At 36.7% G+C, this 16,974-nt stretch overlaps 2 protein-coding genes across 8 annotated transcripts; both read right to left on the bottom strand.

Annotated features, from left to right (window-relative positions):
* Positions 1-120: 120 nt before the first annotated feature.
* Positions 121-6,339, bottom strand: LOC105157560 (PII, uridylyltransferase (DUF2921)). Of its 7 annotated transcripts, none has more exons than XM_088878952.1 (4): positions 2,386-6,339; positions 1,435-1,537; positions 839-1,120; positions 121-455 (listed from the first exon to the last, which is right to left on the bottom strand). In XM_088878952.1, the coding sequence occupies exon 1, from the start codon at positions 5,617-5,619 to the stop codon at positions 2,416-2,418; it is 3,204 nt and encodes a 1,067-aa protein (XP_088735078.1). In that variant the 5' UTR covers positions 5,620-6,339; the 3' UTR covers positions 121-455; positions 839-1,120; positions 1,435-1,537; positions 2,386-2,415. The 7 variants fall into 7 exon arrangements, with proteins under 7 accessions (XP_088735078.1, XP_088735075.1, XP_088735079.1 ...); XM_088878949.1 differs by having other exon boundaries at positions 839-874; XM_088878953.1 differs by having other exon boundaries at positions 1,435-1,707; positions 2,410-6,339.
* A 143-nt stretch (positions 6,340-6,482) lies between these two features.
* Positions 6,483-14,418, bottom strand: LOC105157557 (pleiotropic drug resistance protein 1). The gene is made up of 24 exons (XM_088878948.1): positions 13,936-14,418; positions 13,666-13,786; positions 13,445-13,533; positions 13,068-13,152; positions 11,852-12,011; positions 11,686-11,762; positions 11,554-11,607; positions 11,383-11,473; positions 10,990-11,291; positions 10,587-10,868; positions 10,187-10,503; positions 9,946-10,106; positions 9,739-9,842; positions 9,480-9,636; positions 9,345-9,404; positions 9,142-9,227; positions 8,694-9,026; positions 8,280-8,570; positions 8,107-8,190; positions 7,871-8,004; positions 7,564-7,791; positions 7,290-7,461; positions 6,935-7,189; positions 6,483-6,825 (listed from the first exon to the last, which is right to left on the bottom strand). The coding sequence occupies exons 1-24, from the start codon at positions 14,235-14,237 to the stop codon at positions 6,568-6,570; spliced, it is 4,203 nt and encodes a 1,400-aa protein (XP_088735074.1). The 5' UTR covers positions 14,238-14,418; the 3' UTR covers positions 6,483-6,567.
* Positions 14,419-16,974: the final 2,556 nt, after the last annotated feature.

The raw sequence follows: 16,974 nt of genomic DNA, 5'->3' as shown, positions 1-16,974 counted from the left end.
GCGTATAACAACGAGCAAGATCGAATATAGACTGATCTAGAAATAAAGAAGGCATATGCATTAACCAAAAAACGCAATTTATCCGTTAAAGAAAGGTTGCAAGAGAAGGGTCACAGGATCTGAATCAGCAGGAATTAAGGGTACATCAAAAAACCCAATATTTATTACACCTATATTGGTTTTTGTCAACAAAGGTGTAGCATAGTATTGAATAAAGTAGGCAGTGCAAATAAATCACATGAATCGGCATTCTGTAGTGCTGAATAATGAAGTTTGGTACTTCAACTTGATTAGTTCAAGAATTATGACAAGTAACAATCCTTAGCATAGGACTGCTGCCCTAAAGCAGCAACTTCATAAATGTCACAGCAACGCAGTGCAGGGCATCTCATACAGTAGTGTACACTCCTTAAATCTTACGGCATTCCACTAATACTGCTACTCCTAGCTAGTCTCTGCAACACATTATTGTTGTAAGAAAAGCATCAAAAACTAATCTCAGAGGGAAATTAAAACACAAGATATGCATGCATGAAATTTACAGACCTCGGATGGGGATTCTATTTACTATAGGCCCATCCTCCAGAATATGTAAAGAACAATCCAGGTTGATATTATCTACCAAGATCGGAAATACGGTAATAATTAAATGGATGGACTTCATGCACAATCAATGGATTTTCAATCCTTCGTACTTGAAATGATAAATTCGTTTTCCACATAGCTTATCATGTTGATGTAGTTGATAGTGTATGTGCTTATGAATCTGTGTATATATGTCAATAATTTCAGTGAATACTGGATTGTTTGCACCTTATTATACATGCAAGAAACTTACCAGACTCCCCCTTCAGCGTGACGGTTGGATGAGAACCTGGGAATTAATGAGACAAACGGATTAACGAATTACAATACGAAGAAGTTGAGAAAATAAATCATGTCATAGCATCACATATCACGAAATAAATTGGACAGCTTTGGGGGGCTTAATCAGTTCTTAGCACTACCCTTTGGTTTTGTGGAAAGTGTGCTAGCGTTTGCATCTTCAAAACCACCCTACCTTATTTTTTTAAGAAATTTGTTTTATCATAGACATGTCTCTTGTATGAAACAACCAGATCTGTAAGAAAAACACAGAAAAGCGAATCAAGAATCACACGGATGAATTACATAATCAGATTTCTCAATTGGAGTTGGATGTAAAGTGCATCCTGAAGTTGTAGTAAGAGTTCATATCAACAGTTCAACTTCAAAAATTGAGTTAGTCATTAGATGTTTCCGTTTCTTTTATTTTTTTCATCAGACTGAATAAATTTACAGTTCTAACACAAGCCCCAAACTTATATGCAAATTCATTTTAATAATGATCTGAACATAATAGAGTTGAATCAGAGTCGGATCAAGTGATAAATCATACAGAGTACAAGCATTTACCTGACATAACATACGATTTCTTGGGTTGAGGCAGCAATCATAGGACCATGTGGTAAGGAGCATACCCTCACACCGGATGTCTGAATGGTGCTATCAGCAAAGGCTGCATGTTTCGACCATTAGAAGCCTTCGCTCTGCTAAAACTAGACGTAGAGAGCAAATAGTGTGCAAGTATTGTGCATCACCAACCATAAAGTTCTACAGTGAGACCATTCCATCAATACCAATGAGTTTCAGAGAAAGGTTAGAAAATTTACACCTTGATAAGTCCATCTGCATGGAAGCAGTAAGGGCAATCTTATGGCATTATGCTACACCATTTGATCATGTTAGTGTAGAAATAAAAGCACAGAGAGTGTTGCTTATAGGAATATATTATATAACGAAATATATATTTCAGTAGGATCAAATCGCTGTACATGAATCTTTCAAATGATGCACAGAAACTCACCATTTAGTTCATTCTTTCTTTATTGTTTAGAAGTAAACAAATATCAATTATGTCAACTGATAACTGGAAGCACTAAAAAGTAGGGGAGAGAAATTCTAAGAACTTTATACATTTCCAGCCATTTTATTCCTTGGTGAAAAGATATCAAGACTTTAGAGGGTTTTGGACAGAAACAGAGTAAATTCAGGGTATCCTTCAAATTTCACCTACTGATCATTCATGAGCAAACCCAAGTCTCGGGCAAGTCATTTGTCCTGTGTAAAAAAATTGATATTTCCAACAACTGTGCTGGAGGTCACGTTGTCAGAAGAATTCAATGTAATTATCACCCAGAATCAAATGGTAAGACTCAGTTAACGGATATTTAATTTAGAAAAACAAAAAAGAGTTAATAGACAATCCGTAAGTACAAATCTTGATTTCATCTTTATCACAGAAAATGAAGACACAAACTCATTCGCTCTGAGCTATATTGATCTGCATTGACATTAAAAATTCACCGCCCAAGAGAAGTAAGAGATTACTCTCAATCATTCTGGATCATGTTCTTTCCCACTAGTAGGATTTCTGTTGACACCAGAAGCAAGCTCGGCTTCAAACGACACAGATGGCAATCTCTCATATACTTTGGAACCGAGAGGTAGGAGTTTTCTTTGGCCCAAAATTAGTGTTTGACTAAGCTTCTCATAATTCCATCTCTGCTGAATATAAACAGCAAGTGCTAGAAGAATGGCAACTGTAGGTATAGCAATGTCTCCAAACTTGGAATAAAAGTCCATGCGAGGGTTCACAAATTCATATTCTTCAGAGAAGTAAGGATTTGGGATTGGTGGCCTGACGTAATCATATATGTGGGGAAGAAGCCGAATGGAAGTTATACCAAAATAATACAATTTGCCGAGAGGTTTAACATGGATCCTCCACATTAAGTTAGCAATTACTTGAGGAAGGAGAAAAAAATCCTGAACCAGGCCAAGATACTCCTCCAGTTCCGTTTCCCATTCACGGATTGCATGAGCGTATCCAGTAGAATCAATAAAATGTGCTGTTTGAAGAGGCTTATAACTTGTATTCACATAGTGGACAATAAGAACAAGGATATATCCAACAATATGTATAAACAAGGTAGAAAAAAGTACTTTCTTGTCGCTTGGGACACGATGAGGCTCAAGAGGGGTCCGTGTTAGCATTCTGATGCGGGATTTCCACACCTTCTGGCAAAGCCTCAGAGTAAGTGAGAATGCAACCAGTACTAGAAACTTCACAGTATAGTCAATTACATGGGTCCATTGACGGTTCTGTAGGTCATAGGACTCGTTTTCGTTAAATTCAGTCGCTGCTTTCCTGAAAAGAGCTTCTGCACCTGTAATCAACGGAAGTGTGTATCCAAGAGCTTGTACTCCCAGCATCACAAGAGATACATATGGGGCAGACTCCATGTTATCTCTAATGTAAAATAGCTGGCTCAAAATGCAAGCAATTGCAGTGGAAAGTGTCAAAATCCGGAGGATCCCTTCCACACCTCTGCGAGAAAGAATATCCTCACGTTGCTTCCTATACATAATGGGGACTGTTTGGAGCTTGATTGGAACAAAATAGAGTGGATCGTCTTCATTCCGTTGGCTAATTATGGAAATCCTAGCTGTTGGATTGACTAACCATCGGGCTGTAGTTGGGGGATAAGAAACCACCAGTTCAACTAAACAATCCAGCCCAGCTTCAAGGTCCATACTTTCATACAAGATTTTCCATGAGGCTCGAACGTCCCGGCAACCAATGAGATACATCTTTCCGACGTGTGGATCATAAATCCCTTCAACAGATAATGAAGAGAAATTGTTATACTGGTTTCCCACAAGATTAAGCTGAGCAGACACATTAAGGAGGAGTTGTTTTTCTGTGTATTCACCAACATCCTGGAATGGATTTTCTTTCTTAAAGGTTGAAACATTTTGTGTAGACCAGTAACGTCCAAACAAAGGGCCAAGTGACAGGATTTCCAATTCCAGGTCAGTTTTTGTGGGGAAAGAACTAGGAATCGGATCAGGTACTGCTGGTATGTGAAGGGTGAGGTCTTCAGAGAGAAGGGAGAGACTATAAGGAAATTTCTCCATGTCCTCTAACTTCGGATATTTCAAGAGCGATTTCTTAATTACAGTCCCGATGTTGAAGGGCTCGTCTTTCTCCAGGACTGCACTGGCAGCCTCAATTTTAGAGTACTTGTAATATGGATGAGAAGTGGTGTATTGATCCCACAACTCAGCAGTGCGAACCAGCTTTTCAAATGCTAAAGGGAAATACGACCTGGTAGTGCGTTCTATGCTCGACAAAGTACCAAAAAGTATGCTCCGTTGTTTTATGGAAAATGAAAGAGGGACAGACAAGCAGATACGAGTATCACAACCATTACCATCCCCATCAACAAATCCCGAGCAACCAACCATGCAAAGCTGTCCACTGGAAGACTTCCAGATTCCTTCAGCAGAAAGAGTCATATTGCCAAGTCCAGTCCTCTGTGCTGCCGTGAATTGATTCTCAGAAGGAGGAACAGCTCTAAGCACTGAAGAGACCCTCACAACGCCAGCATTTTCCTTTGAAGTCATATTCTCACAGCGAACATCCTGAAGAACAAGCTTGACATTTCTGAAGCTCCCATCTGTAGCATTAATCTCCTTATCTGATACAAAAGGGCCCAACTTACTGCAAAATTCATCTGTGCCATTGCACTTCCAGTTTGGCAGAATGGTTAATGCCTCTTGGCGAGTAAATCTCTCAAGTATGATACAAAAGTCAAGCCCTTTATATATATCAACTTCACCATTAAGCAAACTATCTTTGTACGGGTACGGATCACAAGCTCTTGAAACAAGATTTTCTGAGGTAAATTGATAGTTTGTAGAAGTGCTCAACCAAGAAGACATGTGCACTTCATCAAAGTACTTCAAATTCGACTTTGGGTTCAAACTTCTCATACTTCCACGGATTGCCCTGCTTGTCAAGGTCAACATCCTAGGATAACGGAGCACAAGTATAATCTGATCATCTTGCGTGAGAAGTGGCTGATTAGTATAACCAAATTCCTTGACCCACCCCCAGGGATCACCTGAATCAGGCTGACGAGAAGGCAACACCGTACTCCCTAACAAACACATTACTCTCTCCCCATGATTTTTCTTAGATTCAGTGTAAATCCCCTGAAAATTAATTGAAAGCTGCGAATGACCCGGCCATATATCAAACCGTGCACTTCCTTCAAACGGTTTCTCCGAGAGTAAACCTTCTAGAGTTATGCCCATCTGTAAGATCCCACTAACAAATATGGAGTTCTTGGACTGGTGACGTCGATCAACATCAGTAACCCAAAAGGAAACCAAGTTTACCGGTGACCGTACATCAATTGAACTCCCTGAAAGTTCTCTATCATCAAATGGCATTAATAGAGCACCTGCACCATTCAACTCCTGCCACCAATCTCCATTCAAGAAGGAAAGTTCCTCTTTGATGGTATACAATCTACTATCATCAGGTTTCAGTTCAGCAGCAGATTGTAAAACAAGGGCACATTCTTTATTTATCTCACCAATCCTGTCATACTTGTAGCTTACAGAATGCTTCCTCTCTCTAGCGCCAAAATTCCCATTATTTACCATGTACGAATTCGCAAAAACAATACCTAGCATCATAAATAACCCTAAAACGGTCCAAGATGCAGCAATAGACGACATCATATTCATGGCTGCAGATCAGTACACCACAAAAGAGGGACAAAAAGAAAAAAAGAAAGATTCTTTTAAGGATTTCTCGACTGCCCACAGAATCAAAATGAAATGTTGAACACCCAAACCGCGACTTGATATAGGATAAGTAAATTTGGAGTTTGCAAGACTTACCAAGAAAAATTATCGAGAAGTGGGTCTGGTAACTTGAGCAACTGCTGGGAGAAAAAGGTAAGATCTTTCACATTGCTTATTGCTGCAGCCAAGAACTAAGGATCTTCGCTATGAGTTGAAGAGATGTGCAATATTTAGTTAGTGAGTGGGATTTTGAAAGCGAAACAAAGGGTTTAGAACTGATGTGCAACTGTCTGAAGATCAAAATTGAGAGGGAAGTGTGAAGTTCAAGTCAAGCATACACTGATGACAAAAATGGGTTATTGGTCAGCCAACTTTCATTTTGATTTTCTTTTGTTCATTTTTCAACCACTTCTTTTGACTTTTTTGTTTCGTCCCCCTTCCTCGTATCCACTGAAATTCAGCCGAAAGAGAAAATTGCTGAAAATAGTTTCCCGAACGAAATTTTATTATGAATTTTTTTTCGCAATCAAAAGAAATCAACAGTTTTTCAAGAAAAAGTTTGACCATTAAGATTGAAAAGGAAAAGGATTACAAGAACTGTCTTGATTGATTCTTTCTTGATTTCTTGCGAAGGATCTTTTCTTGGACTGCATTCTTTATTTCATATTTTTCCCTTCACTCATTTTTCTGCATTGTATACATCGGATTCTGCGAGTCAAATATTATCTTTTAACCCCGCAGACCAACAATCTTAGCTCCATCACTCCTACGCATACTGAACAAACACAAGCAAACAATAAATGTAAAAAGTGAGGAAAAATGTTTCATGATCTACACTAGATATATGTCTTTGATAAAAGTATTTTATACAAACTAGTGAATACATATTTATCGCTTCTGGAAATTGAAAGCCTTGACAGAGAACGCGAATATAAAACCGAAGACAGCTACAAACGCGACAATCACGGCAGCAACAACACCTAAAAAATCGTGTCTGAACCCAAAGTAACTTCTCACGAATTCTTGAACAGATTGTTTTGTGTCTAGCTGATCTGTTACATCTCCATACTGTGATGCAACTAAACCGTAAAGGGTCCAGGCCACAGGATTTGCCCAATGATACCATCTCCACCACACGGGTGTGCTCTGCGGTGACGATGTCGGAAAAAAGAAAGATATTACAATACATTAGTTCATGCATCTGCCTGATTTTACTATGTTGTTGTAGAAAAGATTGAATTTTGAAAGAACTTACGGGTCTTGGAATGACGAATCCTGAAAAGAGGTTCCACAACGCGTAAAAGAGGAAGGATATGATGTGGGCTATTTGCTGATTAGGAGTTGCGGCCACGGCCATCATGCCGTAAAAGGTGAAGTAGAGTAAAGTAAAGAACATGAAGAATATGTACCAGAAGTACTTTGCAGCTGTCCATTCAAAACCGATCATTGCGTATACGATTGTCCCGTATATGATAGCCTGAGCAAAACAGTATGGAACTTCAATGACAGCCTGCAAAAAAGATCAGATGAAAGTGCTGTTGTCTGTGTTGTGGCGGATGGCGTAATATACTGAACTGAAGAATAACTAGAAGTTCTTGTTTATTAGTCACCTGCCCGAATGCATATGGTAAGGCGGAATACAAACCAGCGGCCCGTTCTCTGTAAAAGACCGTTCGTTCAACAGCCACCACTGGCTGAACCGATGAAGCGAGCTGGACGCCTAAGAAGAACACAGATGCATACATTGACCCCATAGCATTGATAACATCCTGCTGAGTATCCCTGAAACGTACGAAATTCAATAAATCAAAACTATTGATACTTGAATTTTGTGATGAACATGAAATTCTGGAAAGGGATTGCAAATTAATTTTTTTCGCTTACTTCTTGGAACCAAGATCCCAGAACATTGATCCAAACATGAGGGCTAGGAAGGCTGTATACAAAATTCTTACTGCAGAGTAAAGAGGATTGCGCCAGTACGACCAGTGTTGTTTCCATAGGCAAGCGATGCATTGAGTTAAAAGTGGCTGAGAATACTCTGATTGGAAATGCAGGTCTGTCTTACCAGGATGAGGAGTACTTAGCTCGTTTATGAGAGCTTTATTTCTCCTAAGATTTCATTGAAATGATATACTATCAGGTTTGTTGTTTCATATAAGTAACAATAATAAATTGTAAATAAACGGACCTGTAGAGTTCCGAGTTTCTGTAAAGTTCAGCAAAATCGATCCCCAGCATCATTTCTTGGGCTGAAGATGTTACCTCCAGCATCCAGGTTGCCGGATTGTATCCGTCCCTGATCTTTGGAACTCCTTGGATTCCCTGGATTTGATATAAGCTTGAAGTAGTAACTTACTATTGACTCGGCATTCATGGTAGGAAAGTTTGCTTTTTTTTTTTTCGTTGTTATTCTTCTTGACTCACCTCGAAATACTGGATCAAATTACAGGAGTGTCGACCCAGTGGCCCTACGTATATTTCTTCTCCCCCTCGCTTCATCAATAACAGCTGCAAATCCAATAAACTATGAAAATCTTAGAAAGATTAAATAGGAAAGAAAAAACAATGAGTTATTTCCATCTGTAAAAGAATCTTGCCTCGTCAAAAGCTTCAAATATGTCGATGCTAGGCTGATGAATAGTGCAGACAACCGTCCTTCCTGTGTCCACCGTGTTCCTGACCGTTCTCATCACAATTGCAGCGGCTCTTGCATCTAATCCTGAAGTTGGTTCATCCATGAATATGATGGAAGGATTGGCCACCAGCTCGACTGCTATGGTTAGTCTCTTTCGCTGCTCTGTTGATAGGCCATTAATCCCTGGTAATCCGACTAGTCCTCCTCTTAGTGAAGTTAGCTCCACGAGTTCCATCACATTCTCAACGAACGCCTAAAAATACAGAGTTCAAAGACATTATGGCACAAGCTCTCTTTCTTTGTTTCTTTTATTTCTTTCAGGTCCAGCTTGAACTCAAGGGCTGGCAAAGTAGAAAACATCCTAAAAATGACACACCTTTCTGGTTTGAGAATCTACTTCTGGAGGTAAACGTAGCCAAGCTGAGAAAAGAAGGGACTCATAAACTGTAACACAAGGAGAATGGATATCATTCTGTTCACAGTATCCAGAAATCCGAGCAAATGTCTCTTGCTTCTTTGGATAACCGGAGATTGTAATATTCCCCTCAATATATCCAGCTGTTTTTCGACCGGCCAGCACGTCCATAAGAGTAGTTTTACCAGCCCCACTAACTCCCATTAGAGCTGTGAGAACACCTGGCCTAAAAGCTCCACTGACACCCTTCAAGAGTAGTAATCTATCTTCAGTAGCACCCCTACTTTTCATTTCCTGCAAGCCCATTTCAATGACTATTCTTCTAGTTTTCAGGAATACATCAAATGTAAAACTCTCAGACATTAATTTGTGCAGCTTCATGAAATTATCAAACAGATATTTCAGTTACCTGCGGCATGTCAACAGAGTACTTGACATCATCAAATGCTATGGAGTGTGGTTCGAACGGAAGAACGACATCCCTCTTGGTTTGCTCTTCACTCAAAATTCAGACATTCAACAGTTAAGAAATACCCCATTCAAGATTTTAATCAAAGCCTGAAAGTAAGTATAAAATCGAGTTATACATCCATCTTTTGTGACTATTCTCACCAATTCTTTTAGTACTCTCATGATCATTTTCTGGTAGTACAGCTTGAGGTTTCCCCAGAGCTGCAATATTAACATTGTATTACTGCAAGCTTCTAAGAAATATATGGCGAGAAGAAAAATTTCAGCAGTACTCACGGTCAAGGTAAGTCAGAGCCAGAATGCATAAGCAGTTGAATAACAATATCATGCCTGATAATGCCCCTACTCCTATCCAGTACCAGTATGAGCCGGAGAAAAACCCCAGAGACTTCAAAACCTCGACTCCCAATGATACTCTTGTGTTTGAGACAACCTTTGAAAAGCAAAATGAAGTTTGAATGTCATCACAAGCATGTTTCCAACAAAAGAATCAATACCATGAACCTGCAAGATCACACCAGATGTCTAAACTTACGTGTCTCCAACTGTGACCTGTGAATTCATTCACCACGATTGCATTGTCCGCGTACATCATTGGTGATATGTAATAACCCCATATCCACCACTTCTTTACATTCTCTAGAAAAGCAATGATGAAAATGAGGAGAAAAAGAATTAGTCAAAGTCAAATCAATCTCTTTCACCTTTAGGAATCGTAAATTTGAAACATTTTCATATATACCTCTTGACAGTACAAAACCACTCATTGCAAAAACAAGAAGCAATACAAAGAACCCAAATGTGTTGGCTACGATCATGTTCCTACCGATTGCACCAATCAGACGAAACAATGAGGATGCCGCTTCAATTTGAAGCAAGAGTATCAAGAAATATTTGATAGATCTGTAGGATAAATTCAAGATCAATACTCATACAATGAGAAAGACCAAAACTTTCAGTATACGAATTATCATATGCTTTACCTTCCAAAATTTGGATCAAATCCGATCTCATAGTAGGTGAGCACCGTAAAGGCAGCTATTCCAACAACATTAACAGGGATCTTTGATATCCACAGGGGAAGAGCATATGCCCATGCAGGGAAAAAGAAATAACTCCTTTGCTTATAGAAAACCGGAAGCTTTTGAATGAGAATGGCTATCTCAGCCATACCGTTGAACATAGCCTGAGTAACAGTATAGAATAGAGCACCAGAAAATTTCCTCCCATCTAGTATGTTGTCACGGTGCATTTTAGGACGAAGGAAGACTGTCGTTGCTATGAGACCCATTAGAGAAATCTGAAAAGGCAGATTCAAGAGATCATTGTTAATAAATAAAAACCAAGACAAGGTGTTAAAATGTAATACTACAATATACTAACCTGGGAAAGGTTGAAGATATAGATAAAAGAGTTCCTCCTCATCAGTAAGAGTTCTCTGGAGGCACAAGCTTTCAGGAGCTCCATTTTGCTGACACCGTATTCTTTAGTTGTCAAAGCGGCCGGGTGGCTTTTAGTCTTGTCGAATGGGTTTGCAAGCTTACCGTCTAGTTTCTGCCCAACGTGAAATAACTTGAACGCTTCAGCAAATTCCTTGACTGTGATAAACCTGTAAGGCTTCTCATGATCTGCCCAGTACTGCTGCTGATCTTTCGCTGATGTTACCTGCACCAAGTAATAATTTTTCCATTTCATATCTGAAAACTGAAATTCTTGCATATACAAGCCAAGTTTTATTACAGTAGCAATCAACTCTCATCAGATTTATAGTATTTGCGGTGCCTACTTCTTGCAAGAAGTCAGCCACCCCTTTTCTTTCGGGGCACTTGAACCCCATAGACTGGAAGAACTCGAGCACATTTTCACGCGGACCTTGATACACAATCTGTCCTTCAGACATGAGGATGATGTCATCAAACAGATCAAATGTCTCAGGTTCTGGCTGCAGAAGTGAAACAAGAATAGTCCCTTCCAAAATATGGATAGATTGTCTAATGGAATTCACAACTTGGAAAGTCGTAGAACTATCCAATCCAGTCGATATCTCGTCCATGAAAAGTGCCTTTGCTGGTCCAACCAACATCTCACCTGTGTGTTTTTTTTTTAAAGAAAATTCAAATTTAGACCTTAAACCACCAATGATGAATCCTTGTTAATAAACAAGCACAGCCATCTTCACCTGTCGTAACACGTTTCCTCTGCCCACCGGAGATCCCTCTAGTCATCTCATCTCCTACCAAAGTATCAGCACAAATGTCCAATCCCAATATCTGCAGAGACAATCAAATTCAACTCAACATATCCTATTCTGTCTCATTGATCAATACGAACTAATTCACGCGCTCGTTACCTTGAGAATATAGTCTGTGACAATACTTGCTTCTTGACCTTCTATAGCGGCCGCCTGAACAATCAAAAAAGCAATACAATCACGACTTTCGTATTTAAACTACTTCAATCTCTGTAAGTTACAAAATCTTACTTTCATGTATATATCCACATCAGGATCAGGCTTTATGTTTGCCTCCTTCTCTCTTCTTGACAACTCTGCCAGCATTTCTGCAAAGATTTCCAGCACATGCTATAAACAGCTATATATGTAACATTTCCCTTTTTCTTAGTAAAAAAATCAGCAGTTGGAGACTAACCATGATTGCTTCCAACTCCTTGACATCTTGCGGAGAATGCCAGTGTTTCTCTTACAGTCATCTCACCAAGGTGGACATCGTGTTGGCTTATGTACGCAGCACTTCTTTGCGGTATGAATTCTTTCATCCCATGTCCGTTATATGTCACAGTTCCAGAAAACTGGTGATCAAGAACCTTAGCTTTGAGCTCTACGGTTTAAGGCTTTGATGAGGAAATTGTAGTACATAAAATAAGATTTTTGCACAGCAATTATGGTTAAATATTATATTTTTTCTCAAATTGACAAAAAGTATAATGTAGATTATCGGGCACTTTGTAAATTATATACATATTGCAAATATTATATTGTCAAAATTAGTATATATTTGAAACATATTTTAGATACATATATATATTGCAAGTTCTAAAATTATTTCAATTTGCATCTTTAGTTTATTTTGTGGTTTTTGATCAATCAGTGTTATTCCTGCCTATTTTACATTTGGATTATTATTCTTGTATATTCTATGATGATTATATTATATTTATGTCTATTTATATCCACGTATAACATTGATTTTTACTTGCATGTATACTTAAATCTACAGGGAAAATGCAATTTTAGTCCTGTAATTTAAGAGGGTGACATTTTTTGTCATGCACAAAGAATTTTTTCAATCTAGTCCTGTAACTTTAAAATTTCGATAATTTTAATCCGTTTTTGCCGAAGTCCCCAATTTAATTGGGTCATATGCAAAGTACATGCAACTTTTTCGGTCAATTTGGTTGAAAAAGAATTAAAATTGCCAAAATTTTAAAATTACAGGACTAATTTATAAAAATCAATTCATGCAAAACTAAAATATTCCCTCTCAAATTAGAGGATCAAAATTGCATTTCTCACTAAATATACACTGTCTTGCATATTTGAGAACAAACTTACTAGTTCATAAGTTCTTCACTACTGCAATTTTGGTGAAATGGCCTTCTTTTTCCTTAAATATCATGTTAAAATTACATGACTACATCAACAGCTTTTGGATGAAAAAAGTCAACTTTTTGTGACCATTATACCCCTTAGTAAGTATGTGTAGGGGTGTAAAGTGCAATAAATACTACTTTGAGGGAGCAGTAAACTTTTTGTGTCCATTATACCCCTTTATTTGTAGGGGTGTAAAGTGCAATAAATACTACTTTGAGGGAGCAAGGTGCAATTTATATGTTTGGCGACCTAACCTTGAGTTTAGGATCAAGCATCCCAGCCAAAGCCAACAACAGCGTTGTCTTCCCACAACCCGGCGGCCCTAAAAGCAGTGTCATGCTGCAAACCCCAAGAGAGAGAGAGCGAGTGATATCATAAATTCATAGACAACCATATATGTAGGGGCAGAAAAATTCTAAATCAAATCGGGTTTGATTAATACTGAATCAATTATATAGTAAGTGTAATATATTTATTGTGATGTACAATCTAGAAAAAGTGAATCATACACCAATGCAAGTGTATTACTGTTGCTACGTGATTAATTTGATTCGATTAAATCTGTTCCGGATAAGAATTTTCCATACTGCCTGATGGGTTACAAGCAAATTTGGTAGTGAAGGAAGTTTACCGGCCAGGCTTCAAGATTCCACTGACATCGTTCAAGATTGTCAGTGGCTGCTTTCTGCTTGGTAATATTCGGAGATAGCTTGAGAATTCCTTGGAGACAAAACATCATGGTTAATTAGATTTAAATTCATGTTGTAAGAAAGAACACACACACACACACACACACATATATATATATATTACACGGATGTATGATTGATGAGAAGTTGACAACTCTCTTACCTCCAAGATATTGGCATAGAAGTTCATGAAAGAAGGCAAGGCTCTGCTGCCCGCATAAGCTTCTGTCTCAACTTTCAAGTGCTCGAATCTCACTTCAATCCTCGGCAACTCTATTCCAACTCTGATCAAATCATTGAACACGCGTCAATCGCTTTGTTCGCCCTATATATGTGAAAATACTAATACATACAAAATATTCTTGAGCTTTAACGGCAAGTGAAAATGACTAAAGTGTGACCAAAATCAGGTATAAGGTCATGAGATTATTACCTGTCAATTCGTTTCTTGAGCTTCAGAAGAAACTTCTCATTGTCTTCTTCCGCAACCCTAACCAGCCTCTCCAGCAAATCTCGGCGTTCTTGAAATCCAAGTTCGTCTATGTCGACCTCATTGGCAGCGCCTCTCGACCCGAGCAAAAGCCCTTTTCTCAAACGATCAAACGTCGGGAGCTTTTCCAGGGCAGCCCATTTCAGAGCTTCTTCATCGTCCTCTTCTCGTGTTGAATTGGAAAACCTCTCAGCACCATGATTCCTCCAAGAAGAATTTGCCCTCAAGCTGTTGCTAGTGTACATTTTTTAACTACCTACCTTGAAATGGTACAACAAGATGTGGATCCAACTTCAGCTTCTTACAGGTCTGATGAAATCATAAAGTTGTAAGATTCATGCATGCAACTACTTTGTCTTATTACATCTCTTTCTAATTGTGTAGGGAAAGCATTCAAGAAAATCATACAAGTGATCAAGTCTTCTAGCTACAGTTATATAGGGAGGGAGGGACCGAATGCAATATATTTTTTGTATTTTGGCGTTACAGTCCTTTAATTTTTTTAGGATAGTAAATATAGGTCTTGTAATTTTTTATATTTTTACGATTTTGGTCCTTTTGTTCGAGAGCTTGCAAATATTATCAGAAGAAAGCATGTGCCTGTGCTTTTTTTAATTTGGGACTTTTCTTCCCATTGGTTAATTTCTGCTAGAATTGAAGCAAATTTTAGGTTCTGTATCTTTTGCATTTTAACGTTTTACTCTTTTGTCGTTCCATGGTAGGAAATAGGTCCTGTAACATATAATTTTTTATAATTTTGGTCCATTAAATTGATCAATAGGAACAAAAAAACTCCCAAATTAAAAAGAAGCAAGTGTAGATCACATGTTTTTCTCCGACAATATTTACAAATTCCGACCACTAGAAGACCAAAATTGTGCAAAATTGAAAAATTACCAAATTTATTTACTACCCTAAAAAGATAAAATATTCAAACACCAAAATATAAAATATACAATACGAAAATTATGCAGGGAGGGTGGGTAGAGCAGAATGTACCAATTTAATTAATTACTGGGGCTATATATATATATAGATATATTTACCTAAATCAGATTATTGGTATTATAATTATATCTTCTTGAGCTAGTTGCCATATGTATATACATATATATACACACATAGCGTAGCTACTGAAATAGGAGTTTTGACACTTTGTATGCATATAGTTAGTTAATTAATGTTGGGTTGCTGAGACCAAACCTAATTATCTAGAAACTTTGATTTTTTGATTATGTTAAAAGGGTAAGATTTTATTCCTGAACAGTGAAATTAAAACCTCATGTATTCTGGAACTTTAATAATACAGTTTCTGGTTCTAGAATTTAAATTAAAAAGCACGTGTCGGGCACATGCTATAAAAAAGCGATAATAAAGTTTCTAGAATTTTTCATAAAGAACACTAAAGGAAAATGTAGTTTCTGGTTCACAAGAGAATGTGTATTCATCACTGAAAAAATATTATTACTTAATTTGGTTTTATTTTCATTTTAATTTCTCTATTTTAAGTGAAAAACGTGTGATTTAACTTTATATAAATTTTCCTGTAAAAATAAGAATATATTTAAATTAGTGAATAAGATTGTGTTTTTTATGTATATTATAGCAGCGTCAATTTAATTAATATACCTTTTCATTTGAATGAAATTAATAATTTTATTTTTTGTTGTCAATGGTGTTACACTAATACATTTTTTGTTTGAATTAAATTGATTTTTAGTTATATTTTTATGTTTATTTTTTTAACTTTTTATATAGTTATATATTTTTTAATCAATTTAATTAGAACTGTCAGTAATATCATATCATTTTTTTATGAAAATATATTATATACTATATTAAAAATCTGAATGGCTGAAAGTTTCTTTCATTTTCTAGTATAACTAAATTAACCTTGAATATATTATTTTTATACATATAATATGCTCCTATTATAATTACTTGCCATATTTATTACTTCATATTGATAACCTCCTAATTATTACTTTTGTATTTATTAACTCCTACTAATTATTCTTTGCAAAAATATTATATATATCTATTAAAAAAATATATCCTTGTAGTAGAATATGAAATAGTAAAAAAATCAGATACACTATAAGAAAATTTACTATTGGCTATGGACTAAAATTATAGTAAATAATAATATTATTATTATTATTAATTATGATTAAATAAAAATCAATGCAAAAATTATTCATCGTAGAAACTATTTTTGTCATGGCTATGAGCCATATCAAATGTTTTTGTTATGGCATTTAGCCATGACAAATCTTTAAACTACGGTCAATAATCGTTGCATGATCGTGATCAACGACTATTTATTATGAGTAATTATTTTTAATTATGATAATTAGCCATAATTAAATATTAAGTTTCTTTAGTGAGAAATCAAAAGGAAGCACCAATATTTTTATCTCTATCACTATGTTTGCTATTATGTAATCATGAATATATTTTTAGATTTTATGCTCCTATATAATATTAATCTAAGTGGTATTTATAAGTTATTATTATTATTTTTGTATTACTTTCAAATATTGAAATTAAAATTTATTCTATGATAAGATTTTATGGGGAGAATTACACCTTTAATCCTCATGTTATATATACCATTAGTTCACTTTGGACCCTCAAATATGAAACTAGTCTTTTTCGTCGAATACAATATAAAACCTTATATACCAAGCACATAAGGTTGTTTGGAGAAAAAAACCACCATTCTCCTCCTGAAAAGTGGTTGTCTTCGAGTTTTCATTTTCAGACATTGCAGAGGTAAGAATGAAGAGCATCAGCAAAGAAAGACCTAAAAAAGACGTTCAAGTTCTTATTACAGGAGTAAATATTCTACCTATTCTCGGGTAAATTCAGAAGCTCGATACTTGCATCACTGTTACAAAATTCTCCTTTTTTTTATGACTAAACTTTTGAATATACCTAAGAATATTTATTTCTAAAAGAAGAGCTTGAGCTCATTCTTGC

The sequence above is a fragment of the Sesamum indicum genome, linkage group LG3 (assembly GCF_026168435.1).
Source record: "Sesamum indicum cultivar Baizhima isolate 11 linkage group LG3, ASM2616843v1, whole genome shotgun sequence".
In the NCBI taxonomy this organism is placed as follows: Eukaryota; Viridiplantae; Streptophyta; class Magnoliopsida; order Lamiales; family Pedaliaceae; genus Sesamum; species Sesamum indicum.
Note: the sequence above shows the minus strand (reverse complement) of the source record. Positions and strands in the feature narration are given on the sequence as shown.

Coding starts and splice junctions, on each gene's coding strand:
- LOC105157557 (XM_088878948.1), bottom strand. CDS start 14,237: ATGTACACTAGCAACAGCTTGAGGGCAAATTCTTCTTGGAGGAATCAT. Junction 11,763..11,851: donor AGGAGTTGGAAGCAATCATG/GTTAGTCTCCAA, acceptor AAATCTTTGCAG/AAATGCTGGCAGAGTTGTCA. Junction 6,826..6,934: donor GATTCGTCATTCCAAGACCC/GTAAGTTCTTTC, acceptor TCGTCACCGCAG/AGCACACCCGTGTGGTGGAG.
- LOC105157560 (XM_088878952.1), bottom strand. CDS start 5,619: ATGAATATGATGTCGTCTATTGCTGCATCTTGGACCGTTTTAGGGTTA.